At 52.0% G+C, this 27,658-nt stretch overlaps 1 protein-coding gene across 3 annotated transcripts in view; it reads right to left on the reverse strand.

Moving 5' to 3' along the window:
* RPAP1 (RNA polymerase II associated protein 1) overlaps nt 1-27,658 on the reverse strand; it is a 336,543-nt gene that overhangs the window by 230,152 nt on the left and 78,733 nt on the right. For all 3 annotated transcript variants that reach the window (XR_012727659.1, XR_012727658.1, XM_075330058.1), the window contains exons 8-12: nt 21,938-22,053; nt 21,693-21,791; nt 19,775-19,876; nt 17,654-17,821; nt 10,278-10,478 (exon numbers count right to left, since the gene is read on the reverse strand). Coding sequence is in view for 1 of the 3 variants with exons in the window: in XM_075330058.1 (XP_075186173.1) it covers nt 10,278-10,478; nt 17,654-17,821; nt 19,775-19,876; nt 21,693-21,791; nt 21,938-22,053 (686 nt within the window). In the remaining 2 variants the exon portion in view is untranslated. The remainder of the gene's footprint in view (nt 1-10,277; nt 10,479-17,653; nt 17,822-19,774; nt 19,877-21,692; nt 21,792-21,937; nt 22,054-27,658) is intronic.

Below are 27,658 nucleotides of genomic sequence, written 5' to 3' on the forward strand. Positions count from 1 at the left end.
ACTGCTCTGATCTCCAGAACATTGATCAGAAGCGAGGACTCAATGGTGAGTCCACGTACCTTGAGCCCTGTGGTGGAGAAAAACTGCTCCCCACTGAAACCTACTCACGTCCGTCGTGACCACTGCCCAGGATGGAGAAGGAAGGAATTTCCCCTCGACAATGAAGTGGTATGCCTGAGAGAGGGAGACGTTCCTGTTGAGGAATGTCGGTTTCCTGTCTCCTTGCGTAGGAGTCCCTTTGGAGAGGACGCTGATGAACACTGCGTGAAAGGGACTGCCCCCATTGCTGCCACCATCTTCCCGAGGAAGTGAGTGGGGCGCCTCAAGGGGAGTGACTGACCTAGAGATTGCACCCCCGTCTGTAGTGAACGGTGTTTGTTCAGCAGAAGCTTCACTATCGCTGAGAGGGTATGACAACTCCATGTCAAGATATGTCAGCGATTGGGCCGGTGTCAGATTTGACTTTGGAAAATTGATGATCCACCCGAAAGTCTGGAGAGTATCCAGAGTAGCGGTGAGGCTGTGCTGGCATGCCTCTTGAGAGGGAGCCTTGACCAGCAGATCGTCTAAGTAAGGGATCACCGAGTGACCCTGAGAGTGGAGGATCGCAAGTACTGCAGCCATGACCTTGGTGAAAACCTGTGGGGCTGTCGCCAGGCCGAACGGCAGTGCCACAAACTGCAGGTGTTCATCTCCGATGGCGAAGCGCAGGAAGCGCTGATGCTCTGGAGCAATAAGTACGTGGAGATAAGCCTCCTTGATATCGATCGATGCAAGGAAATTTCCTTGGGACATTGAGGCGATGACGGAGCGGAGGGATTCCATCCTGAACCGCTTGGCTTTAACATGTTTGTGGAGCAGTTTTAGGTCCAGGACAGGACGGAAAGATCCGTCCTTCTTTGGGACCACAAACAGGTTGGAGTAAAAACCGTGACCCTGTTGCTGAAGAGGAACCGGGATCACCACTCCTTCTGTCTTCAGAGTGCCCAGCGCCTGCAGAAGAGCATCGGCTCGCTCGGGAGGCGGGGATGTTCTGAAAAATCAAGTCGGAGGACGAGAGTTGACTCTATCCTGTGACCGTGAGACAGAATGTCTCTCACCCAACGGTCCTTAACCTGTGGCAGCAAAATGTCTGAAAGGCGGGAGAGCCTGCCTCCGACCGAGGATGCGGTGTGAGGGCCGTAGGTCATGAGGAAGCCGCCTTGGTGGCGGCACCTCCGGCGGTCTTTTAAGGGCGTGCCTTAGACCGCCATGGATCGGAGTTCCTCTGACCCTTCTGAGGACGTTTGGGCGAGGAGAATTGGGACCTGCCAGCGCCCGGAAAGGACCGAAACCTCGACTGTCCCATTCTCTGTTGGGGTAATCTTGGTTTGGTCTGGGGTAAGGATGTTTCCTTTCCCAGGATTGGTTGATGATTTCATCCAGCCTCTCACCAAACAAACGGTCGCCAGAAAATGGCAAACCGGTTAAGCACTTTTTTGGAAGCTGAATCTGCCTTCCATTCCCGAAGCCACAGGGCCCTGCGTATTGCCACCGAATTGTCGGCTGCAACCGCCGTACGGCTCGCAGAGTCCAGGACAGCATTAATAGCGTAGGACGCAATGCCGAAGTTTGAGAGGTTACAGACGCCACTTGCGGCGCAGACGTAAGTGTGAGTGCGTCAATTTGCGCCTGACCCGCTGCAATAGCTTGGAGCGCCCATACGGCTGCGAATGCTGGAGCAAAAGGCGCGCCGATGGCTTCATAGATGGATTTCAACCAGAGCTCCATCTGTCTGTCAGTGGCATCCCTGAGCGAATCCCCATCTTCAACTGCCACTATGGATCTAGCCGCCAGTCTAGAGATTGGAGAATCCACCTTGGGACACTGAGTCCAGCCCTGACCACGTCAGGGGGGAAGGGATAAAGTGTATCCTTAAAGCGCTTGGAAGAAACGCTTATCCGGACAAACTCGGTGTGTCTGGACTGCCTCTGAGACGTCAGAGTGATCCAGAAACCTACTCGCTGTACTCTTGGGGGACCTTGAGAAGGTGACCCCTCTGCTGGAGGAGCTGAGAGAGAAACATCCAGCATCATGTTTATGGACGCAATAAGAGCATTCACTATGGCGTCCGCCTCAGGGATATCAAGGTAGAGAGCGGCATCAGGATCAGAATCCTGATCAGCTACCTCCTCTTCTGATACAGAGAGTCATTTCTCTGAGACCCTGAACAATGTGATGAGGTCGAGGGGGTGTCTAAGCGAGCTCGCCTAGGCGGTCTGGGACTGCGGTCCGTGTCAGAGACTTCACCCTGGGACCTATGAGACACCCCGGGGGAACATTGTTGTTCCAACTGAGGGGAATAGAGGGCAGTGATTGTACAGTGCCCATGGTCTGAGATACCAGTCTGGACTGCAAGCTTCTAGTATTTTAGCCATAGTCTCAGAAAGTCTGTCAGTAAAAACTGCAAACTCCGTCCCTGTCACCTGGATCTGTTTGGTTGTTGTCCCTGGGACCCCTTGAGCAGAGGCCAGAACAAATGCCACAGGGGTCCACCATGAGGGTCAATGGAACCTGCCGGTTTGCACATGCGGCGCTGGCAGCGTAGTAAGCCTGTGTTTTGTTGCCCCTTGAGCCACACCACAGGGTATATGACCAGAAAATTGACTGTGCACCATACAGTGTAAAGTATAGCAAAGATATAAACTCTAAACACACTACTACACCAGTGAAATCAGCACCTCAGGTGCTGCTTACCGCCCGCTTAAAGCGGTTGTGTGGCCCCCTGAACTCGTGCCTGGGTCCCCCAGAGTTTGTCTCCCCTCTGCAGCGTCCTAGGAGCTGACAGTAATGGCTGCCGGCGTCCTGAGGAGATGAGGGAGTCGTGGGCGTGACCGAGAAAGTGCGGGAGTTGGAGTCACAGTGTGCACAGTGAGGGGGGTGGAGTATGCAAAGCATGCTCCAGCCCTCAGTGCTGCTCGTCCTGTGCAGCGACCCGCCCTTCCCCTGACTGGCAGGGCTGAGGGCAGGAAGAACGGAGACTAGGCCCAAAAAGCCGGGGACTCTAGTTATAAGCGCGGCCGCCGTAAAAGCGCGGCCAGCGCAGAGTCCCCGGCGCACTACAAGTCCCAGCCGCGCCTCAGTAAAAATAATGGCGGCGGCGGTCAGCGCGGCCGTCCCCATACACAAATACACTCAGCACCGCTGCAGTGTATAATGGCACCAAAGGCGGTCAGCGCCGCAGTCCCCGGTGCACTAGCACACCCAGCAATGCTGGAGTGCTGCTGTGCGCGGTCCCCACGGGGACACAGAGTACCTCAAAGATGCAGGGCCCTGTCCCTGATCGATACCCGGCTCCTATCCAGCAGGCTCCTCAAGAGTTGTGGATGAAGCACGGTCTCAGTGCCTGGAGACCGATCCTGGATCCCACTTCACCCAGAGCCCTAAGGGGGATGGGGAAGGAAAACAGCATGTGGGCTCCAGCCTCCGTACCCGCAATGGATACCTCAACCTTAACAAACACCGCCGACAAAAGTGGGGTGAGAAGGGAGCATGCTGGGGGCCCTATATGGGCCCTCTTTTCTTCCATCCGAAATAGTCAGCAGCTGCTGCTGACTAATCTGTGGAGCTATGTGTGCAGGTCTGCCTCCTTCGCACAAAGCAAAAAAAACTGAGGATCCCGTGAGAGCACGGGGGGTGTATAGGCAGAAGGGGAGGGGCTTAACACTTTTAAGTGTAATACTTTGTGCAGCCTCCGGAGGCATAGCCTATACACCCAATTGTCTGGGTCTCCCAATAGAGCGACAAAGAAATTTTACTTTTTTAAACACAAAAATGTTACTTTAGCCATAAAAATTAGTATTGTCACAAGGGTATCCGGAAAAATGCATCATAAAATGTATCGTGCATTTTCTCCTGAGTACGCAGATACCTCATATGTGGTGGAAATCAAATGTTTGGGCACACGGCAGGACTCGGAAGGCAAGGAGCGCCATTTGAATTTTTGAGTGCAAAATTAGCTGCACTCATTAGCGGACGCCATGTCGGGTTTGAAGACTCCCTGAGGTGCCTAAACAATGGAGCTCCCCCATAAGTGACCCCATTTTGGAAACTAGAGCCCTCAAATAATTTTTCTAGATGTTTGATGTGCACTTTGAACCCCTGGGGGCTTCACAGAAGTTTATAACGTTGAGCCGTGAAAAGAAAAAATTTTTTTTTTACAACAAAACTGTTGCTTCAACCAGGTAGCTTTTTTTATCACAAGGGTATCAGGAAAAAATGCACCATAAAATGTATTGTGCATTTTCTCCTGAGTATGCAGATACCTCATATGTGGTGGAAATCAAATGTTTGGGCACACAGCAGGACTCGGAAGGCAAGGAGCGCCATTTCACAGCAAAATTGGTTGGAATTATTAGCGGACGCCATGTTGCGTTTGGAGACCCCCCTGAAGTACCTAAACAATGGAGCTCCCCCACAATTGACCCCATTTTGGAAACTAGACCCCTCATGGAATTTATCTAGCTGTTTAGTGAGCACTTTGAACCCCTGGAGGCTTCACAAACGTTTGTAATGTTCAGCCGTGAAAATATTTTATTCTTTTTTTTACCACAAAATTGTTTTTTCAAACAGGTAGCTTTTTTTCACAAGGGTATCAGGAAAAAATGCACCATAAAATGTATTGTGCAATTTCTCCTGAGTACACAGGTACCTCATATGTGGTGGAAATCAATTGTTTGGGCGTACGGCGGGGCTCAGAAGAGAAGGAGCGCCATTTCACAGTAAAATTGATTGGAATTATTAGCAGACGCCATGTTGCATTTGGAGACCCCCTGAGGTGCCTAAACAATGGAGCTCCCCCACATGTGATCCCATTTTGGAAACTAGACCCCCCCCCATACAAAAAAATTAGTTTGGCGAAACAAAAAATACAGACATCAGTAAAAAAAATGAATAATAAAAAAAAAATATGAGCGCCTGCCACTAAGACCAGTGCCAAACGTGAGAGCAATGCACGAGTCTCGCATCGCATCATCCACTGCAGTCTGGAAGCGAGCAACTGCGCTGGATAATGCGATGCGAGAGGGCGGGGCGGCAGATGAGAAAGGGCGCAGCGGATGGAAGATGGGAAAGGGCGCAGCGGGAGGAGGAGCGGCAGAGGATGGGAAAGGGCGCAGCGGATGGATGATGGGAAATGGCGCAGCGGATGGAGGAGCGGCGGAGGATGGGGGGGGAGGGAGGTGAGATGGGGATACCTACCTTACAGGATGGATCTAGGCAGCAGGATCACAGCAGACAGAAGAGGCAGCAGATGAAGGAGGCAACAGATTGAGGAGGGTGAGAGGGGGCAGTAGATGAAGAGGATGGGAGAGAGCAGGCAGCAGATCGGGGAGGGGGGCAGAGTCTGATGGGAGAGAGAGATGGCACATGGAGGAGGGGGGGCCCCCGGGGGGGAGGGTGGCCCCCAGAACATGGAGGGGGGAGGGTGGCTTGCAGCACATGTGGGGGGAGGGTGGCTTGCAGCACATGTGCTGCAAGCCACCCTCCCCCCACATGTGCTGCAAGCCACCCTCCCCCCACATGTGGGGGGAGGGTGGCTTGCAGCATATGGAGGGATAGGAGGTGTAGTGGCGATGGAGAAGGGGCAGCCGATGAAGGAGGCGGCGGCGGCCGCCGATCGGGAACAGTGGGAGCCGATTCGGGGGCAGCAGCGGCTGAAAAAGGTGGGTGCGACGGCGGCGGGGACAGTGGCGAGCGTGGCGGCGGGGACAGTGGCGAGAGCGGCGGCGGGGACAGTGGCGAGAGCGGCGGCGGGGACAGTGGCGAGAGCGGCGGCGGGGACAGTGGCGAGCGTGGCGGCGGGGACAGCGGTGGATCGGGAGCGGCGGCGGGGACAGCGGTGGATCGGGAGCGGTGGCGGGGACAGTGGCGGCGTGGACAGCGGTGGATCGGGAGCAGCGGCGGGGACAGTGGCGAGCGTGGCGGCGGGGACAGTGGCGAGCGTGGCGGCGGTGGATCGGGAGCAGCGGCGGGGACAGTGGCGAGCGTGGCGGCGGGGACAGTGGCGAGCGTGGCGGCGGGGACAGTGGCGAGCGTGGCGGCGGGGACAGCAGTGGATCGGGAGCAGCGGCGGGGCGATCGGAGACAGCGGCGGGGCTGGCGGTGGCGATCGGAGCCGCGGCGGGGCTGGCGGTGGCGGGCGGGGCGATCGGAGACAGCGGCGGGGCTGGTGGTGGCGATTGGACCCGCGGAGGGGCTGGCGGTGGCGGGCGCGGGTGGCGGGCGCTGCGGGCGGGGCGATCGGAGACAGCGGCGGTGGCGGCCGAGGCGGGCGGGGCGATCGGAGACAGCGGCGGGGCTGGCGGTAGCAGGCGGGGCGATGGGAGACAGCGGCGGGGCTGGCAGGGCGATCGGGGACAGGGGCGGGCGGTGGGGGCAGCAACTTACCGATGGGCACCCGCAGAGACCGCTCTCCTCACCTTCCAGGGACGGTCACAGGCCCCAGATTCACATTGATTGGAGAAATCGGTCACAAGACCGGTCTCTCCAATCAGAGCTGGGGGCGGGTGAAGCACCGATCACCCAGCTCCAGCCAATGGCCAGTGCTACAGCAGCACTGATCAGGGCTGGATTTAAATGTTCCAGCCATTTTCAATGGCTGGAACATTACAGTGACTGTAATTGGCTGAGCGGCGTTTGTCAGCCAATCACAGCCTCTGTAGGTTCGGGGAGGAGGCACCACCCCTCCTGAGGTCAGGCAGAGGTCCCCTCCTTCCCGAATCTACCGTTTAATCAAAGAAATTGGACTCCCCGGGGCTCCGGGACCGCGATTTCGCCATGACGTACTGGGTACGTCATGGGTCGTTTAGCACCATGTCACCGTGACGAACCCAGTACGTCAAAGGTCGTTAAGGGGTTAATATTATATAATATATGCAATTATTTTGTTACTTACAATATTCTGTGGGATATGTTTGCCAGAGTGCTTGCAATTATAAGGATTTTTCTATGCAAGCTACAAGGGATAACACAGACCGGATGCACCAAGTAATCTAAGTGATACATCGTTGGATTCAGGATCTCTTTGGTTACATTATGCTGATCTCAGAAGAGGCATAAAAAACCTGCTGACAGATTCCCTTTAAGCTAAAATATTCAGTGCCTTGCGAAAGTATTCAGCCCCTTTTCAACCTTTTCCTACATTTCAGGCTTCAGACATAAAAGATAAAAAAATGTTAATGTTATGGTGAAGAATCAACAAGTGGACACAATTGTGAAGTAGAATGAAATGCATTGCTTATTTTAAACTTTTATAAAAAATAATAAACTGAAAATTGGGGCGTGCAATATTATTCGCCCCCTATAAGTTAATACTTTGTAGCGCCACCTTTTGCGGTGATTACAGCTGCAGTCGCTTAGTATGTCTCTATCAGTTTTGTACATCGAGAGACTGAAATTCTTGCCCATTCTTCCTTTGTAAACAGCTGGAGCTGAGTGAGGTTGGATGGAGGCATTTGGGAACAGCAGTTTTCAGCTCTCTCCACAGATTCTCGATTGGGTTCAGGTCTGGACTTTGACTTGGCCATTCTAACACCTGGATACGTTTATTTGTGAACCATTCCATTGTAGATTTTGCTTTATGTTTGGGATCATTGTTTTGTTGGAAGACAAATCTCCGTCCCAGTCTCAGGTCTTTTGCAGACTCCAACAGGTTTTCTTCAAGAATGGTCCTGTATTTGGCTCCATCCATTGTCCCATCAATTTTAACCATCTTCCCTGTCCCTGCTAAAGAAAAGCAGGCCCAAACCATGATGCTGCCACCACCATGTTTGACGGTGGGGATGGTGTGTTCAGGGTGATGAGCTGTATTGCTTTTACACCAAACATATTGTTTGGCATTGTGCCCCAAAAGTTCGATTTTGGTTTCATCTGACCAGAGCACCTTCTTCCACATGTTTGGTGTCTCCCAGGTGGCTTGTGGCAAACTTTAAACAACACTTTTTATGGATATCTGAGAAATGGCTTTCTTCTTGCCACTTTTCCATAAAGGTCAGATTTGTGCAGTGTACGACTGATTGTTGTCCTATGGACAGACTCTCCCACCTCAGCTGTAGATCTCTGCAGCTCATCCAGAGTGATCATGGGCCTCTTGGCTGCATCTCTGATCAGTCTTCTCCTTGTTTGAGATGAAAGTTTGGATGGACGGTCGGGTCTTGGTAGATTTGCAGTGGTATAATATTCCTTCCATTTCAATATGATCGCTTGCACAGTGCTTTTTGGGATGTTTAAAGTTGTGGAAATCTTTTTGTAACCAAAACCGGCTTTAAACTTCTCCACAACAGTATCACGGACCTGCCTATTGTGTTCCTTGGTCTCCATGATAGTCTCAATGTTCTGTTTAAAGCACAGAGAGTATCACAGAGCAGGTGCATTTATACAGAGACTTGATTACACACAAGGGGCTTATATTTATCATCATCAATCATTTAGGACAACATTGGATCATTCAGAGAGGGGACGAATAATATTCCATGTCCCAATTTTCAGTAGTAAGAAAGGAGAAAAACCAGCTCACCCTTTTTTAGGAGATTCCTGTTTTCGCCAGAACGGTGCACGGAATTGAAGTAGTAAGACCTCACTACAGCCAGATTCAGGGAAGTAAAATATCCAGTTCCAGAATTCTTTAAAAAAAACTTACATTTTATTCAAAATTCATTAAAATTTCATGTTTCTTATTCATGATAAAAAACGCATCATGGCAATGTATTGTTGGATACGCGTTTCGGACATGTGCGTCCTTAGGCGGGCTTTGCACGTTGCGACATAGCAAGCCGATGCTGCGATGTCGCACGCGGTAGTCCCCGCCCCCGTCGAAGGTACGATATCTTGTGACAGCTGGCGTAGCGAAAATTATCGCTACGCCAGCTTCACATGCACTCACCTGCCCTGCGACCGTCGCTCTGGCTGGCGACCCGCCTCCTTCCTAAGGGGGCGGGTCGTGCGGCGTCATAGCGACATCACACGGCAGGCGGCCAATAGCGGCGGAGGGGCGGAGATGAGCAGGATGTAAATATCCCGCCCACCTCCTTCCTTCCGCATATCCTACGGAAGCCGTGGTGACGCCGGTAGGAGATGTTCCTCGCTCCTGTGACTTCACACACAGCGATGTGTGCTGCCGCAGGAGCGAGGAACAACATCGGACTGTCACGTCAGCGTAATTATGGATTACGCCGACGCTGCACCGATGATACGATTACGACGATTTTGTGCTCGTTAATCGTATCATCTAGGCTTTACACACTACGATGTCGCATGCGATGCCGGATGTGCGTCACTTTCAATTTGACCCCACCGACATCGCACCTGCGATGTCGTAGTGTGCAAAGCCCGCCTAAGTCTGAGCCCAGACTAAAGAACATGAAATTTTAATGAATTTTGAATAAAATTTAAGTTTTTTAAAGAATTCTGGAACTGGATGCTGGATATTTTCCTTCCCTGTCCCAATTTTCAGTGTATTCTTTTTTACAGAAGTTTAAAATAAGCAATAAATTTCGTTCAACTTCACAATTGTGTCCCATTTAATGTTATGGTGAAGAATCAACAACAACATTTTTTATCTTTATATTTGAAGCCTGAAATGTGGGAAAAGGTTGAAAAATTCAAGGGGGCCAAATACTTTCGTAAGGCACTGTATCTGGGTTTAATATGGGATCCCCAGGGGTATCTCAAGCACATTACAATATATGTTCACCCACCCCAGTGACTGATGTCTGGGCCTAATGATGCCATTGTGCATGATCAAGATCACATTATTTGTCTAGTAAAGGGGGACAGCTGCTCAGGGGTAGAGAATAAGCTCTGTGGAGAGGACCTGTCTGCTCTCCTGACATGTCTGTCTGGCAAAGACTTGTATTTTTGTAACAGGAAAAAAAAAAAAAGTAAAAAAAAAAAGCATTTTTTTGTAATCCTCTGCATTGTGCTCCTCATTTTCGCCACTTTAAAACATGAGAATTAATTAACAACTGGGTGTTACCATTTCCCTTGTCAATGGTCGATTCCTACAAAGACTTCGACTGTCAGCACTGATAATATAGGGGCAGTGTGATTAGTAATAGGCATAATTGCTGTCAAATTTTTCATGCATTCCCAGGAGGAATAACAGAGGAACAGCACAACATAGAGCTCTACTACATTGGGCGCTAAAACGGCTATTCATTTAACATCTAAAGATGCAATCAGTGAGACAAATATATGTAGGGTGAGACACATTACATCGTATCACTGAATCTCTGTCTCACCTTAATGGCATCATATCGAGCGACATCAGAGTCCGCTTTCTTTTCTTCTTTATCCTTTTGTTTGACCTCTTTTCTCATGGTTTTGTTGATGTCTGTCTCTAATTCATCTTCATCCTCCTCTTCCTCCTCCTCCTCTGGATTTGGTATGAAAGGAAACACTTTTGTCCCTTGATACCAAGAAAAACTCTTATCCAAGTATTCCTGCAAGGAAAAAAAAAAAAAAAAAAAGAATAGATCACTGACTGGCTGCAGCGCAATCGACATGTTGTCAGCACTGCAGACAACAATAAACTCAGGGAGTAGAAGCGGAGATTCTTTGCTGGACCTGGGGAGGGCGAGTAAAGTACAGTTCATTTGTAAACAAACTGGACTGCATAACAGATATTTTCTGGAACCAGAGACCCCTTTTCTCCTGGAAACGACTTTAACAATAATTGATGGACTTGGAATAGGTATAATTAATCATGTAACTCATCCTATAGTTGTACTTCTCTTTGAAGACTACATCAAGGTCATCGGTTTTACTGAGCAATGTTTTCTAACTTACCGTATTTTACATTTTATAAGATGTCCCCCAAATATAGAGAAGGAAAATATAATTTTTAATGTTAAAATGAGAGTCTGTCTTATAATCTTAGTGCATCTTTATCCTAATGCTCACCAGGGGGGAGTGGCGGTGATGGAGCGGCTCAAGAAGGTCACAGAAGGCCGGGCAGCGATGCTGCGGGCTCAGAGGAAGAGGTGTTGTGGTTCAGGAGGATCAGTGAACAAAGGGTCAGCGATGCTGCGGGCTCAGAGGAAGAGGTGTTGCGGTTCAGGAGGGTCAGTGAACAAAGGGTCAGCGATGCTGCGGGCTCAGAGGAAGGGGTGATGTGGTTCAGGAGGGTCAGTGAACAAAGGGTTATCGATGCTGCAGGCTCAGAGGAAGGGGTGATGTGGTTCAGGAGGGTCGGCGATACTGCGGGCTTGGGGGTGTCGCGCTGGACGCCATTGATCTGCTGGCAGGCTGTGGAGGTGTCACGGTGGAGACAGGCACCATTGATCTGCCGGCAGGCTGCGGAGGTGTCACTACAGTGGAGCAACTCAGAAGGCTCACAGGACAGGGTGTTTCAGCGGCAGGTGCCATTGATCTGACTGCGGGCTCTGTTGAATCGCCCATGTTTGACGAGAAGGAGTTCAAGAACACGGCTGTGGAGGCAGAGTGTGCGCAGATAGGACTCCGTGGCCATTTTCTTGAAGTCCATTGCGTTAATCTGCACACGAGCCGCCTGCGGGGCCATTTTCTTGAAGTCCATCAGGTCAACCGTGGGCGATTCAATGGAGCCTGCAGATAGATCAATGCACCCGCCGCCGAGCCACCTTGTCCTGTGACTATCCTGAGCCGTTACACTGAGGCCTCAGTATAGCCGACCCTGCCTCCTATCAACCCGCTCCACCACCACCGCCCTGGTAAGCCATATCTGCATTGTAAGATGCAGCCCCTTTTTACCCCCAGTTTTGGGGAGGGGAAAGTGCATCTTATAATCCAGAAAATACGGTACTTCAAAAACACAATACATGATAGATTACAGAGCTAAATGCACATTGCCTGTACTGCTAATACATATGGCATATAATGCTAAAATTTTCTTTACGTAAGTGAGGCTTAGGATTATGTTCAGAAGTTTAAATTGATAGACAAGCTACATAGGATGGCACACTTCTGTAGGACAGACCGTGTCCATCTGCGGCAGAGCTGAGCTGCCATGTTTGAAGCAAAGAGAATTTTGTTACTTACCGTAAATTCTTTTTCTTATAGTTCCGACATGGGAGACCCAGACCATGGGTGTATAGCTTCTGCCTCCGGAGGACACACAAAGTACTACACTCAAACGTGTAGCTCCTCCCTCCTAGCATATACACCCCCTGGTAGCCAGTCCTAGCCAGTTTAGTGCAAAAGCTGAAGGAGGACATCCACCCACAAGTAGAGACAGAGCAAAACCCGGAACAACCGGAACCTCTGTCTACAACAACAACAGCCGGTTAAAACACACGGAACAAGAAACCTGCCAACAGGCAACAGGGAGGGAGCTGGGTCTCCCATGTCGGAACTATAAGAAAAAGAATTTACGGTAAGTAACAAAATTCTCTTTTTATTCATCGTTCCTTATGGGAGACCCAGACCATGGGACGTCTCAAAGCAGTCCATGGGTGGGAATAAACAGAAAAACTGAGAAGTAGGCGAAACCTAACTTCACAAATGGGCAACAGCCGCCTGAAGGATGCGTCTGCCCAAGCTCGCATCTGCCGAAGCATGAGCATGCACTTGGTAGTGCGTCGAAAAGGTATGCAGACTAATCCAAGTGGCAGTCTGACAGACCTGCTGAGCCGTAGCCTGGGCCTGAAAGCCTAAGAGGCACCGACAGCTCTGGTCAAGTGTGCCTTGATCCCCGGCGGGAGAGGCACTTGAGTACACTGGTAGGTATCAGAAATGGCCGACCTAATCCAACGAGCCAGGGTCGGCTTAGATGCCGAGAGGCCCTTACGCTGACCAGTGGTCAGCACAAAAGAGAGGTGCACCGCCTAAGAACAGCGGTGCGAGACACATAGATCTGGAGCGCCCGCACCAGATCCAGAGTATGCAACGCCTTTTCAAAGCGATGAACAGGAGCCGGACAAAAGGAAGGCAGGGAAAATGCCCCGGTTAAGGTGGAAGCAGCAACCACCTTAGGGAGAAAGTCCGGAGTCGGACGGAGAACCACCTTGTCTTGATGAAAAACCAAAAAAAGGGGTGACTCCGAAGAGAGTGCAGCCAAAACAGAGACTCTCTTGAGGGAAGTTATGGCCACTGGAAAGACCACTTTCTGTGAAAGACGAAACAAAGAAACCTCCCTAAGAGGCTCAAAGGGGGGTTTCCGGAAGCCGTGAGGACCGGATTAAGGTCGCAGGGCTCCAAAGGCCGCCGGTAAGGCGGAATGATGTGAGATGCGCCCTGCATGAAGGAGCGCACCTGAGCCAGCCGGGCGAGACGCCGCTGGCACAAAACTGACAGAGCCGAGACCTGTCCCTTAAGGGAATTGAGGGATAGTCCTAGCTGCAGACCGGACTGTAGAAGGGACAGGAGGGTCGGCAAGGCCAAAAAGGCCAAAGGATACTTCCGAGCTCGAGTCATAGTGGAGATGACTTCAGGAGGGATACCAGAAGTCGTCAAGATCCAGGACTCAAAAGCCACGCCGTCAATCTGAGAGCCGCAGGATTCTGGCGGAAAGACGGACCTCGTGAGAGAAGGTCTGGACAGTCCGGGAGATGCCATGGCACCTCTACGGACAGACGGAGCAGGTCAGGGTACCAAGCTTGCCTGGGTCAGTCTGGAGTAATGAGAATGACCCGACGGCCCTCCTTTCTGATCTTGCGCAGGACTCTGGGCAAGAACTAGAGGGTGAAACACGTAAGACAGATGAAGCTGGGACCAAACTTGAACCAGTGCGTCTGCCGCAAAAACCTGAGAATCGTGGAGCCACGGTTTGACGGCTGAGATAATCTGCCTCCCAGTTTTCCACGTCTGGGATGTGGGCTGCGGATATGGTGGACTAGGAGTCCTCCGTCCACTGAAGAATGCGATGAACCTCCAACATTGCCAGGCGGCTGAGTGTCCCGCCCTGGAGGTTGATGTAGGCAAACGCTGTAGCGTTGTCTGACTGGACTCGAATGTGCCTGGCTGCCAACAGATGGTGAAAGGCTTAGAGAGCTAGAAACACAGCTCTGATTTCCAGCACATTGATCCAGAGGGCTGATTCGGACAGAGTCCAAGTGCCCTGCGCTCCATGGTGGAGATATACTGCTCCCCAGCCGGATAGACTAGCATCCTGGTGAGGATCACCCGGGACGGGGCCAGGAAGGAGCGTCCCTGAGACAGAGGGGCCGAAGCCACCACTGAAACGAGCCCCTGGTCTGTGGCGAAGCCACCACCCCGTGGAAGGAGGAAGTCCGCTTGTTCCAACAGCGGAAAATATCCAGCCGCAGAGGACGGAGATGGAACTGGGCAAGGGAATCGCTTCCATTGACACCACCATCTGATCCAGCACCTGTATTAGGTGCCTGATGGAACGGCGTCGACACCCAGCGGAGGGACTGCTGTTTGACTAAGGGCAGCTTCACAAGTGCCGACAGAGTCTCGAATTGCGTCCCTGGGTACGTGAACTTCTGGGTGGAAGTCAGAGTGGACTTGGACAGAATGACAAGCCACCCGAATTGGTTAGAGTGGCGAGAGTGAGCGAGGCACTCCGCTAACAGTCTGCACTGGATGAAGCCCAGACTAGAAGGCCGTCCAGGACAAAAGGATCACTGCCAACCCCTAGAGGTGCAGGACGCAATCACAGCTGCCCCGACCTTGAGAATACTCGAGGGGCCGTGGCTAACCCCAAGGGAAGAGCCACGAATTGGACCACTCTGATTGCAAAACGTAGCCAACGCTGGTGTGAAACTGCGATTGGCACATGCAGATAGGCATCTCTGATGTCGATGGATGCTAGGGAATCTCCTTGGGTCATTGATTGATCGCAGAGACTCCATGCGAAAATGCCGCACCTGAACATGCATGAGAAGCTTGAGATCCAGGTCGGAAGGCACCGCCCTCTTCGGGGACTAGGAATAGATTTAAGCAGAAATCTCAGAACCGTTCCCAGTCGGGAACCGGTACAATTACTCCATTGGCCTGCAAGAATGCCACAGCCTGTGAGAAGGCGGCGGCCTTGGAGCAGGGGGGAGTTGACAGAAAAAATCTGTTTGGCGGGCTGGATAGAATTCTATCCTGTAGCCGTGGGAGATGGTATCCCGCACCCACTGATCGGAGACGTGTTAAAACCATAAGTCGCCAAAGTGGGAGAGCCTGCCACCGACCAAGGACGTTGCTGGCGTGGCCAGATAGCCAGGAGGAGGCTGACTTAGTGGCAGCATCTCCTGCGGTCTTCTGAGGACGCGGCTTCGTGCGCCATTTGGGTTTACGATCCTTGGCTGAGCTAGTGGACGAGGCCGAGGGCTTAGAGAACGATCAGATGGAGGAACGAAAAGAACGAAACCTCGACTGATTCCTGCCCTGGACAGGTTTGTGGCATGGAAGAACTCTTCCCGCCAAGAGCTTCCTTAATAATTTCATCCAGTTGTTCCCGAATAGTCTGGTCCCAGCAAAAGGGAGCCCAGCAAGGAACTTCTTTAGAAGCATCTGCCTTCCACTTCCGAAGCCACAGGAGCCTGCGGATAGCGAGGAAATTAGCCAAGGCCACCGCAGTGCGGTGAGAGTCTCCAGCATGGCAGACATGGCATAGGATGAAAAGACTGAAGTCTGGAAGTTAAGGCAACCATTTCGGGCATAGAGTCCCTAGTGAGGGAATGCATCTCCTCTAGAGAAGCAGAGATGGCTTTGAAAGCCCACAGTGCTGCAAAAGTCGGGGCGAACGAGGCCCCTGCCGCCTCCATACAGATTTGGCCAGAAGGACAACCTGGCGGACAGCAAAACCTTAAGTGAGGAGCCATCAGCCACTGATACAACGGTCCGGGCTGAGAGTCTAAACACCGGAGGGACCACCTTTGGTGAATGAGCCCACTCCTTGACCACCTCTGGTGGAAGGGGAAAACTGTCATCAGAACCACGCTTTGGGAAGCGTTTGTCAGAGCAGAGCCTGGGCTTGGTCACAGTGGCCTGAAAACTGGAGTGGTTAAGGAACACACTCCTTGTTCTCTTTAAGGTATACTGATGCCTTTCTGCCAGAGGGGGATGCTCCCCTGATACAGGCGGATTGAGGTCCAGTACAAATATAATGGACGCAATCAAATCATTAGCATCTGCATCACCTTCGGACAGATCAATGGTACATGAAGTAGCGTCCGAGCCCCTAGTAAAGACATCCTCCTCGTCCAGTGAGTCAGCTCGTGAATCAGAGCTGCGGGACGGGGAAGGACAGGGGACCCTGCGTCTCCATTTTAGGAGGACGGGGTCTGAGACCAGATGAAGAGTCCTCTGTGAGCTTTGCTGAGCGAGCCGTAGCAGCAGAAGCGCCCTGAGAAGGGGGCTAATGCATGCTCAGCACCACCGGAGCAGCTGGAGGGACCACTGATGAGCCTCCAGGCTGAGTGTTTATGTGCTCGGTACAGGCAGTACGAGTCTACATGCATATTAAGAACAGCCTTGCAGTCTTGCTCTTATGTGAGACATGCTGCAGAAGTGGGGGCTCTGTCCAGAATAACCCCCAGCAGAGTATATAAACAGAGTATATAAGCAGCTGCACAACCGGAGGTTGTGGCTTGCCAGACCGTTTAACATAGAGACATCTCTGTGCCCTCCAGATCCCCCAGCCCAGGCCCCCATTTGTCACAACGTGGTATCTCTGTGCCTATGCAGACATTGAGAACACTGAGAAAATGGCGACCGGAGCGAGGAGAGGGGGCGGGGCCTACTCTGAGAGCGGGCAAATGAGGTATACAGGGGAGGGAATCTTTCCGCAGTGAGGAGTGTCCGTTCCCTGTGCTGAACAGCCGCTGGGCGGAGCCACACTGTCCCTCTGCATGACTGACATGCAGGGGCAGTGAAACCGAAACTAGGCCTCAGGCGAAGCCGGGGACTAGATTTAAACATGCGGCCAGCGTGCAGGCACCATCGGCGCGGTTCTCCAGTGAAAACTGGAGAACCGGCCGGAAATGTTAACACAGTCATATAACACACTCTCCCCAATATATAAAGTACAAGGGACCCCTGGAAAGACCACCTTCTGTGGTAATAACGTCTCAGTACTTAGCTTGTGAGACGCAGGTGCCAGGTCCCTGGGGGGTGAGCGCTCCGTCCGGCAGGATCCTGACAGGGCTGCGGATGGAGACCGGTCTCCTGCAAAGTAGTGAGAACCGTGATGGCTCCCACTTCAAGCCAGAGCCCCAGGGGATGGTGAAAAAGCGCGGCATGTGAAGGCTCCAGCCTTGTAAAATCAACCTTAACAACACCGCCGACACAGTGGGGTGAGAAGGGACATGCCGGGAGTCCAGACTGGACCCGCTTTTCTTCCAAATCTTTGAAATCCAAAAAATCAAAAATCAAAAATCAGAGAATGCATGTGTGTGTGTGACCTCCTGAACACAAAGCATTGAAACTGGCTAGGACTGGCTACCAGGGGGTGTATATGCTAGGAGGGAGGAGCTACACGTTTGAGTGTAGTACTTTGTGTGTCCTCCGGAGGCAGAAGCTATACACCCATGGTCTGGGTCTCCCATAAGGAACGATGAAGAAAATGAAATTGCAGAAGATGAATCAATTATAAAACCAGACTACAAAACAATTTTCATTTATTTCATGCTACGCAGAACAATTTACATCTCATAGGATTCTGGTCAAACCTCAATTTTCCACTCACCTCGTCTTCTTGTGATACCAATAAGGAATGCAAAGCGCCAATAGATGCAGAAATCACATTTTCTATGGCATCATCTATGGAGAAACGCAGGAGGAAGAGGAACCCCGCATCCAGCAAGAGGTGAAGCAAGCTTCCCTTAAGAACCGAGGCAAATTCTCCTTGTTTGGCCTATGAGAGGACAAAGTGGAGGTAGAACGTCAACATATTCTGGCACAAAGTACTACCAGACTGCTCCTCATTGAAGAGCTGGGTCATTTTACATCGAAAGAAACTGCCTGTACCAAGCGGTCATTGACAATGTTAGGGGCTTATTTAACTGCTAACCCCTTTAATCTACTGCTACAAAACAATGATTTTTATACCAGCAATCAATGAAAAATGAGCAAAAATTATCAATTGACATGGCCCGTTTCTTTCCCACAACAGTTTTTGTAGCTTTTACCACTGAAATAACATTTTGTTTGATCATGTTTATACAATGGTCGGAGGAAACAAACGTCGGCCGATTGGTCTCTATTAGGCAGGCTTCACATGTCCTGTAATAATCAGTTATCATGGATCCGTGAGAGATCTGTTTGCAAATAAGTTCTGCAAACAACCTTTTTGACCGTTGTTAAATAATGGATGTTGGCCAGATCCGTTTTTAACATGTGGAGTCTATGAAAAATGGAATAACGGATTGCTATTATCATCTAATATATAAAGGTGTGTGTGTGTGTGTGTGTGTGTGTGTGTGTGTGTGTGTGTGTGTGTGTGTCCGGTATTGGCATCTGCACAGTCACAGCCACAAAATTTATAATTTTTGAGGGGAAAGTTTAACCCCGCTCTTTACAGTTATTCGCCAACAAATCTGCCTCCATTAAAGCGAATGGAGCTGGGAGCCACAGTGCAGCCAGAACTTCAGAAGAATGCGCAGCCACGCCCTTATATGGAATGTTGGCGTGTCCCAATGCAGCCAGGGAAAGAGACAGACGCAGACAGGGAAAGAGGCAGACACAGACAGGGTAAGAAACAGACATAGACAGGGTGAGAGACAGACACGAAGAGACAGACACAGACAGACTGACAGGGAAAGAGACAGACAGGGAAAGAGAGAGACAGGTTAAGAGACAGACACAGACAAAGAGACAGAGACAGACACAGGGAAACAGTCAGACAGGGAAAGAGAGGGAAAGAGAGGGAAAGAGACAGACAAAGACAGGTAAAGGGACAAACAAAGAGACAGACACAGGGAAAGAGACAGAGGGAAAGAGACAGACAGGGAAAGAGAGGGAAAGAGACAGACAGGGAAAGTGACAGAGATAGACTATTTTGTTAACAGCAGTTATTAACCCGGGCGAAGCCGGGTAGTACAGCTAGTCTATTATAGATCTTTTAAGAAAGCAATGGATCCGTTACAAATGCAAGCACAACGCATGGCTAAACAGCAATGAGGTCCATAGACTCCCATGTTAAAAATACGGATCCGATCTAACGGATGAACACAGGACATGTGAACTTAAGGGGGCTTTACACGCTGCGACATCGCTAATGCGGAGTCGTTGGGGTCACAGAATTTGTGACGCACATCCGGCCACATTAGCGATGTTATTGCATGTGACACCGATGAGCGATTTTGCAGTCGCAAAAACGTGCAAAATCGCTCATCGGTGACATGGGGGTCCATTCTCAATTATCGTTACTGCAGCAGTAACGAAGTTGTTCCTCGTTCCTGCGGCAGCACACATCGCTCCGTGTGACGCCGCAGGAACGAGGAACCTCTCCTTACCTGCCTCCGGGCCGCTATGCGGAAGGAAGGAGGTGGGCGGGATGTTACGTCCCGTTCATCTCCGCCCCTCCGCTTCTATTGGGCGGCGGTTCAATGACGCAGCTGTGACGTCGCTGTGACGCAGAACGAACCGCCCCCTTAGAAAGGAGGAGGTTCGCCGGTCACAGCGATGTCGCCGGGCAGGTAAGTATGTGTGACGGGTCTGGGCGATGTTGTGCGGCACGGGCAGCGATTTGCCCGTGTCGCACAACAGATGGGGACGGGTACCCACGCTGGCGATATCGGTACCGATATCGCAGCGTGTAAAGCGGCCTTTAGCCTTACTTGTATGGTCAGTTTTTACATTTTCTTACCTTCATTACAATACGTCCGAGAACCTGCAAGGACAGAGTTCTCTGCTGCATGAACTGACTGCGAGAAAGATGGAAAAGTTCTTGAAGTGAGTAACCAGCTCTCTGCAAAGAAAAACCCAAAACGTTAGACAGTGACTTAAATGGAACCTGTCACCAGTTTTCTCGCTATTAAACCAAAAGTATCCCCTTCTGCAGCTCCTGGGCTGCATTCTAGGAAGGGGCACCTTGTTGCTGGCCCCCCTTGCAGACCCCTAAAAGAACTTTATAAAATCTTACCGTTTCCTCTGCAAATGAGTTTGGTTGGTCAGATGGGCGGGCTCTAATTAGGCTCCTGTCCCCCTCCTGCCGCTGTTCGCCGTCCCCTAGTCATGATTTACATGGATGACACCGTGCACGTTGCTGGAGTCTCGCGCAATCGCATTTCGCTGTGCCCCTATCGCGGGGCTGAGCATAAAGTTTCCCTTGTGCGAGCACTGGTGATGTAGTTGCGCAGGCACGAGATTATGGGCGGCGCTGTGTATGACCTCACCAGCGTCATTCTTGTACCCGCCCATAATCTCGCGCCTGCGCAACTACACCACTGGCGCTCGCGCAAGGGAAACTTTATGCTCAGCCCCGCGAAAGGGGCACAGCAAAATGCGCCTGCGCGAGACTCCAGCAGCGTGGGGCGGCATCTTCCATGTAAATCATGACTGGAAGACGGCGAACAGCGGCAGGAGGGGGGACAGGAGTCGAATTAGAGCCCGCCCATCTGGCCAACCAAACTCATTTGCATCAGAAACGGTAAGATTTTATAAAGTTCTTTTAGGGGTCTGCAAGGGGGGCCAGCAACAAGGTGCACCTTCCTAGAATGCAGCCCAGGAGCTGCAGAAGGGGATATTTTTGGTTTAATAGGGAAAAAACTGGTGACAGGTTCCCTTTAAGATTTCAGGAAATACTAGCGGTGACCAAAGAGATGCTGAATATTTGCACAGTGTGTAATCTAAGCAAAGTATTACAATGGTATTATGAAGTTATCAATTCAGTTGCCACAAAACCAACAGTGAAACCGCGTCATGAAAAAGACTGCTGGATTTTTTCTGAAGCAGCTTTGCCTGGAAAAACGTTGGCAGCTCCGCTGGCTCTTGTCTTGAAGACATTGTGGGCACATACCCCCAAAAAAATTCCAGTACTGGAAAATCCATGCTTAATCCATTCCCTGCCCCAAGAAACAGTGTATGCTCGTCTCCTGCACAGGAAGCGTTCCTCTGAAGACGTCGTTGTTCTGTTGTGTGATGTATCGCATGACCGCTGCAGCCAATCAATGGTTGCTGATCGGCTGCTGCTCATCAATATTCAGTCAGAGAGGAGATCTGCTCTGACAATATTGTAAAGGCAGCATCAATTCAGCAGTTGCAAAGCTTTTGTGATCTAACAATTTTACGGGAGAATAGGGGAGTACCAGCGCCAATATTACTGGAACACCGCCAGTGCAGGGGACCAGTGTAAGCTTTTCTTATTTTACTCGGTCGACCCTGGCTTTTAAGAAGGGGTTGACCAAGTACTGGAGAACCCCTTTAATGTTTTCCCAGACATAGTAGCTACTTGTGGCTTGGCCCGGCATTGCCGCTGAACTGCAGTCAGTCTGGGGCCCCTTTGATCAGTTGATGTGATCCTAGTCATACACTGATAGGTCCATTTAAATGGAAACAGGTGGAAACATTATACATGAAAATATAGAATAGTTATAACAAAATCTAAGATAGATCTACAGCTTGGGTATTGGTGAATAATATTCCACATAGTATATGCAACAGAAGACAACTACACTGCCGACTGAAAGGGATTTAAGAGAAAATGCCTAGAGCAAATATTCCCGGATACACAAATAAAAAAAAAAAAAAAAAAAAAAAAAAAGACCATATCCAGATTAAAATACCTCGGCCTCCTCTCCGTGGTGGTGCAGCCCCAGATGAGTAGGTACGTCAGCATCTGGAGGTATCAGATCTCCCTTCAGACTGAATCGTGCTTGCATCCCCTTACATACAAACACAATACAATATGTGCACATTACATAGCATGAATACACAGCCATCAGATGTTAGATAAATATAATAGTTAAAATTATGTGGGGAAAAAAAAGAAGAAAAGCTGCTGAAATGTGATGTACAGATATACGAATACCTTCTTGGTTTTCTTCTGTCTCGTCTGCGGCAGGTCTTTAGTCCATTCCAGCTTCTCCAACTCCACACTGTGCATATGCACCCACTCCTTCTGAGGCTTCACTGGGAGGTCGCCAACTAAAACCAAAGACTGGAATCAACGGAGACCTTCTAAGAAATGGGAGCAATTTTATCTGACTTCACGGGCTTGGAGAGTAAAGATTACAAAGCGCTAATAAAAAAGTATTGTTTCATTAAATAAATGGTCAAGGACAGTAAAAAGCTGCATTTGCAGAAATAGTAGGATTTTTGTGTACTCACCGTAAAATCTCTTTCTCTGAGTCTTCATTGGGGGACACAGGACCATGGGTTATGCTGCTGTCACTAGGAGGCTGACACTAAGTAAACATAAAAAAGTTAGCTCCTCCCTAGCAGCATACACCCCGAGCCGGAGGCGGGCTCAGATCAGTTGGTGCACAAGCAGTAGGAGGAGTACCAGAATCACCATACATAAACCCAAGTTGTAACTAAAACAATGCAGCCGTGCAAACAAGAGGTCTATGAACATAAGACCACTGAAAAAATAGCAGGCAAATGCAATTGAATCAACCAAAAAAACAAGCAGGGTGGGTGCTGTGTCCCCCAATGAAGACTCAGAGAAAGAGATTTTACGGTGAGTACACAAAAATCCTACTTTCTCTATCGTTTCATTGGGGGACACAGGACCATGGGACGTCCAAAAGCAGTCCCTGGGTGGGAATACCGAAAAACCCGCAGAGGCAGACAACAACAACCTCCCTCGGCGGGCTTGCACTATAATTGAATGCTGCCACCCTATTACAGGTGCGCAACTGCTGCCTGCAAGACCTTTCTCCCAAAAATAGCATCTGCCGATGCTTGGGTGTGAACATGGTAGAACCTAGTAAAGGTGTGCAGGCTAGACCAGGTGGCGGCCTTGCAGACCTGGTCGGCCGACGCCTGATGCCTAATCGCCCAAGAGGCGCCCACTGCGCGGGTAGAGTGCGCCTTTACCCCCCGCGGCGGAGACTTGTCCCGAATCCGGTAGGCCTCTGATATGGCGGAACGGATCCATCTGGCAATTGTGGCCTTGGATGCCGATTCACCCTTCTTGGGACCAGAAGGGAGAACAAACAGACCATCTGACTTACGGAACGGCGCGGTCCTGGAGACATAAATTCTAAGTGCACGCACTAGGTCCAGGGTGTGCAAGGACCTCTCCAAGCTGTGAGAGGGGCCAGGACAGAAGGATGGAAGGATGATTTCCTCGTTAAGATGGAACGGGGAGACCACCTTTGGGAGAAAAGCGGGATCTGGCCGGAGAACCGCTTTGTCCTGGTGAAAAATCAAAAAGGGGGAACGACAAGAGAGAGCTGCCAGCTCTGACGTCCTGCGAATAGAAGTGATGGCAACAAGAAACACCACCTTCCAAGACAGGTGAGACAGGGAAGATTCTCGCAAGGGCTCGAATGGGGAGCCCTGAAGTGACCCTAGGACTAGATTAAGGTCCCACGGTTCTAGAGGCCGACGGTACGGCGGTGCCAGGTGGGCTACTCCCTGGATGAAGGTCTTAACCTGTGAACGAGCGGCCAGTGGCTTCTGAAACAGGATTGATAACGCCGATATCTGGCCCTTTAGTGTTGCGAGCGAGAGACCCGCATCTAGGCCTGACTGCAAGAATGCCAACAGGGAAGGAAGGGAGAAGGCGAGAGGAGAAGAAATATTCTGCTCTTCACACCACCTGAAGAAAACTTTCCACGTGCGGTGGTAAATCTTTGATGAAGATGGCTTCCTGGCCCTAATCATTGTCTGAATCACTCTTGAGGAAAAACCAGCCTTAGCTAGAACCCAGGATTCAATGGCCAGGCCGTCAAATTTAGGACCTGTGAGTTCTGATGGAAGAGAGGCCCCTGCTGCAGGAGATCTGGACGGTCTGGAAGGCGCCACGGAGCGTCTGCGAGGAGCTGAGTTAGTTCCGCGAACCATGCTCGCCTGGGCCAGTCCGGAGCCACTAGGATGACCGGTATCCCTTCCGCCTTGATCTTCTTGAGGACCCTCGGAATTAGAGGGAGCGGAGGGAAGATGTACGGGAGACTGAACTGGCTCCATGACAGGGTGAGGGCGTCGACTCCTAAAGCCAAGCGGTCGCGGCACCGCGCTACAAAGTGCGGAACTTGACGGTTGAACCGGGAGGCCATTAGGTCCACGTCCGGAACTCCCCATCTGTCGCAGATCTGGTTGAAGACTTCCCGGTTGAGGGACCATTCTCCGGAGGCGAGGCCTTCCCTGCTGAGGAAGTCCGCCGCCCAATTGTCCACGCCTGGGATGTGTACCGCTGAGATCAGGGAGTGATGACACTCGGCCCAGTGCAATATCTTCTTGACTTCTCGCATCGCCCCGACACTTCTTGTGCCGCCTTGGTGGTTGATGTACGCCACCGCCGTCGCATTGTCCGACTGGATCCTGACCGGGCAACCCTGTACTAGGTGCCGAAACTGCTGCAAGGCTAGCCGGATGGCTCTTATCTCCAAAATGTTGATCTGGAGACAACTCTCTCTCGGTGACCATCAGCCCTGCGCTGTGTGATGTCGAAACACTGCTCCCCAGCCCTGGAGACTGGCGTCGGTGGTCACTATCTTCCAGTGGAGCGGGAGGAAAGACCTCCCTGATGCGAGGTTGCGCTGATTGAGCCACCAACGGAGGGAGTTGCGGGTCTCCGGCGAAAGATGAAACCTGCGGTCCAGAGAAAAGGGAGATCTGTCCCACTTCTTCAGCAAGGCCAGCTGGAGTGGCCGGAGATGGAACTGTGCAAAGGGTACCGCTTCCATCGCCGCCACCATACGACCGAGGACTCGCATGCCGAACCTGATGGACACTTGGCGCTGACGCCGAAGAGCGCGGAGTCCTCGTTGTAGGGAGGAGATCTTCTCCTGTGTGAGGAAAACTCGCCCTTGGATGGTATCGAATACCATGCCTAAAAAGGTGATCCGACGGGCCGGGATCAGAGAGGACTTCTTCCGATTTATCAGCCACCCTAACCGTGAAAGGGTGTCGATCGTGACCTGAACCCCGAGACGACAGTCCTCGAAAGAAGAGCCCTTTATCAACATATCGTCCAAGTACGGGATGACCATGACACCCCTGGCATGCAGGACGGATATGGCAGCAGCCATGATCTTCGTAAAGACCCTGGGTGCGGATGCGAGGCCGAAGGGAAGAGCTGTGAACTGGAAGTGATCTTCCGCTATCGCAAAACGGAGGAACTGTTGGTGAGAGGTGGCTATCGGGACGTGAAGATAGGCGTCTTGAATATCCAGCGATGCCAGGAATTCGCCTACCTCCATGGACGCGATGACGGACCGGAGTGACTCCATTCGAAACGGCCGAGGTCTCACCGACCTGTTCAGAAGCTTTAGGTCGAGGACAAGACGGACAGAGCCGTCCTTTTTGGGGACCACGAAAAGGTTGGAATAGAACCCCTTGAAACGCTCTGCGGGAGGGACTGGTACCACGACTCCGGTTCGGAGGAGGGAGTCTATGGAGTGAAAGAACGCGCGAGCCCGCGCGGTAGACTCGGGAGGGCGAGATAGGAAAAAACGTCTCGGTGGCTTTGCCTCGAATTCTATTTTGTAGCCTGATGTGATGATCTCTCTGACCCAGGCATCGGCGGTCAGGGGGATCCACACATGCTGAAAACGAGACAGGCGCCCTCCCACAAGTCTGGCGCTGTTGCGCGCCGACCGCGAGTCACTTGGAGGAACGACGGCGGTAACCAGAAGAGGATCTCGTGGACTGGCGGGGGCGTGAACGCCAGGCGGGATTGGTCTTGAATGACGGGGTCTTCCTGTCTCTCGGAGGAGAGCGGCTTTTCCGCGGCTGGGGATTGGAGCTGAAGCTGCGAAAGGACCGGAAACGAGCGGTGGAGCGCCGATTCTGGAAGCGCTTGGGGCGCAATTGGGGGAGAGATGTACTCTTTCCTCCCGTTGCATCGGAGATCAGCTGGTCCAGCCTATCTCCGAAGAGACGCTCCCCTAGGAAGGGCAGGGAAGTTAGTGACTTCTTAGAGGCCGCATCCGCGTTCCAGGAGCGGAGCCAAAGGGCTCGACGGATGGCCACATTGTTGCTGGCGGCCTGGGTCGCGCAACTTGCAGACGCCAGGGCTGCATTGAGCAAGTACTCACCCGCGAGGGAAATCTGCGAGGCGATGGGAACCAGGTCCGGATTGGTAGGAATGGCGCGGAGACCGCCGCGTAGCGTGTCCGCCCAGGACATCAGGGCCTTCGCCACCCAAACCGAGGCGAAGGCCGGAGAGAGGGATGAGCCCGCTGCCTCGAAGGCGGAACGGGCCAACCTGTCAATAGTACGGTCCGTAGGATCTTTGAGAGACGTACCGTTAGTGAGTGGAAGGACTGTGTGAGAAGACAGGCGGGAGACTGGGGGGTCAACCACAGGGGAACCTGCCCAATCCTTTCGAAGACCCTCAGGAAAGGGATAATGCAAATCGATGGACTTACCGCTGGTAAATACCCTGTCCGGCTGTTGCCTGTGGCTGCGCAGTAACTCAGCGAATTCTGGATGTCCGCTGAATGTGTTCTGGGCCCGCTTCACCCGCTTAAAGGAGACCTGGGTGCTCTGGGAGGAGACTGGGTCCACCTGTACCTTCAAGGTCTGGTTTACTGCTTCTATCAGGCTATTTACCATGTGCCGAATATCGGCCGCCTGCTCTGAGTCCTGTAGGGGTACCGCATCGGAATCATCCTCGGAGCAGTCAGAAGCCTCCCTGGAGGACTGACGGTCTGGACCTGGGGATGAAGGTGAAACCTGGGAAGAGTCTGAGGACGAGACCCGGCGGGTCCGTTTCTGAGCAGCAGAGGAGGACCCTGCAACGGGGCTCACCTGCTCCGGGGGCAATTGCGCCGGGTCTGCGGGAATCTGGGCGAGCGTCGGCAGCAGGCGTAGAGCTTGCGCGATGGTCCGAGAAGCCTCAGAGAGGGAATCTACGGACTGGGACAGGGACGCTAGCCAGTCGGGGGGGGGCGGGACGCAGGGCCCTGCAGCATATGGCGCTGTGGCGTCTGCGGTATCAGAAGCGTCGGCCGCGGAGTCCTGCGGAGGCTGCGCGTCTGTAGAACAGACGGAGCATAGTGGGGCGTCCTGACCCTGGGAAAATTTGGAGCTGCAGGAGGAGCATGCAAAAAATAGTGCAAAGGGGGCCTGCTTGGATTGGGTGGGCTTAGCCTTAGGCATGGTGCACACAGGTACTCTCCCTGGTGGCTGCTAGGAAGGAGACAGGAGAGGGTTAACTCGTCCCTAAACTCAGAGAATGCTACCTAGTGAGGGCTACTCCTTAGGAGCAGAGCTTACCCAGGTCCTGCGTGCTGCCCACCAGTCCAGAAGTGGAGTCCAGGAATGAGCTGGCCAGAAAACTCAGAATGCCGGCGCGCTGCAGCCTCAGGGGACCAGAGGCAGGCTAAAATGGAGAGGGGACGCTGGAGGAGGCTGGGGGAGGAGCAGGATTCCGGCGCGAAAAGTCTGGAGGATTCACAGCCCCCACCATCTGCCAGGAGGCAGAGCAGTGGGAGGTACAGAGGGAGACGACCGGCGGCCAATAGCATGCAGCGGGGGCGTGGCTAGGACGCAGGAGCGACTAGGCCGAAGCCGGGGGCTAAATTTATGGAGGGGGCCGGGGGAAAGAGCAGGGAAGTCGGATCCTACCTGCAATCGG

This window comes from Anomaloglossus baeobatrachus, chromosome 12, assembly GCF_048569485.1.
Source record: "Anomaloglossus baeobatrachus isolate aAnoBae1 chromosome 12, aAnoBae1.hap1, whole genome shotgun sequence".
Lineage (NCBI taxonomy): Eukaryota > Metazoa > Chordata > Amphibia > Anura > Aromobatidae > Anomaloglossus > Anomaloglossus baeobatrachus.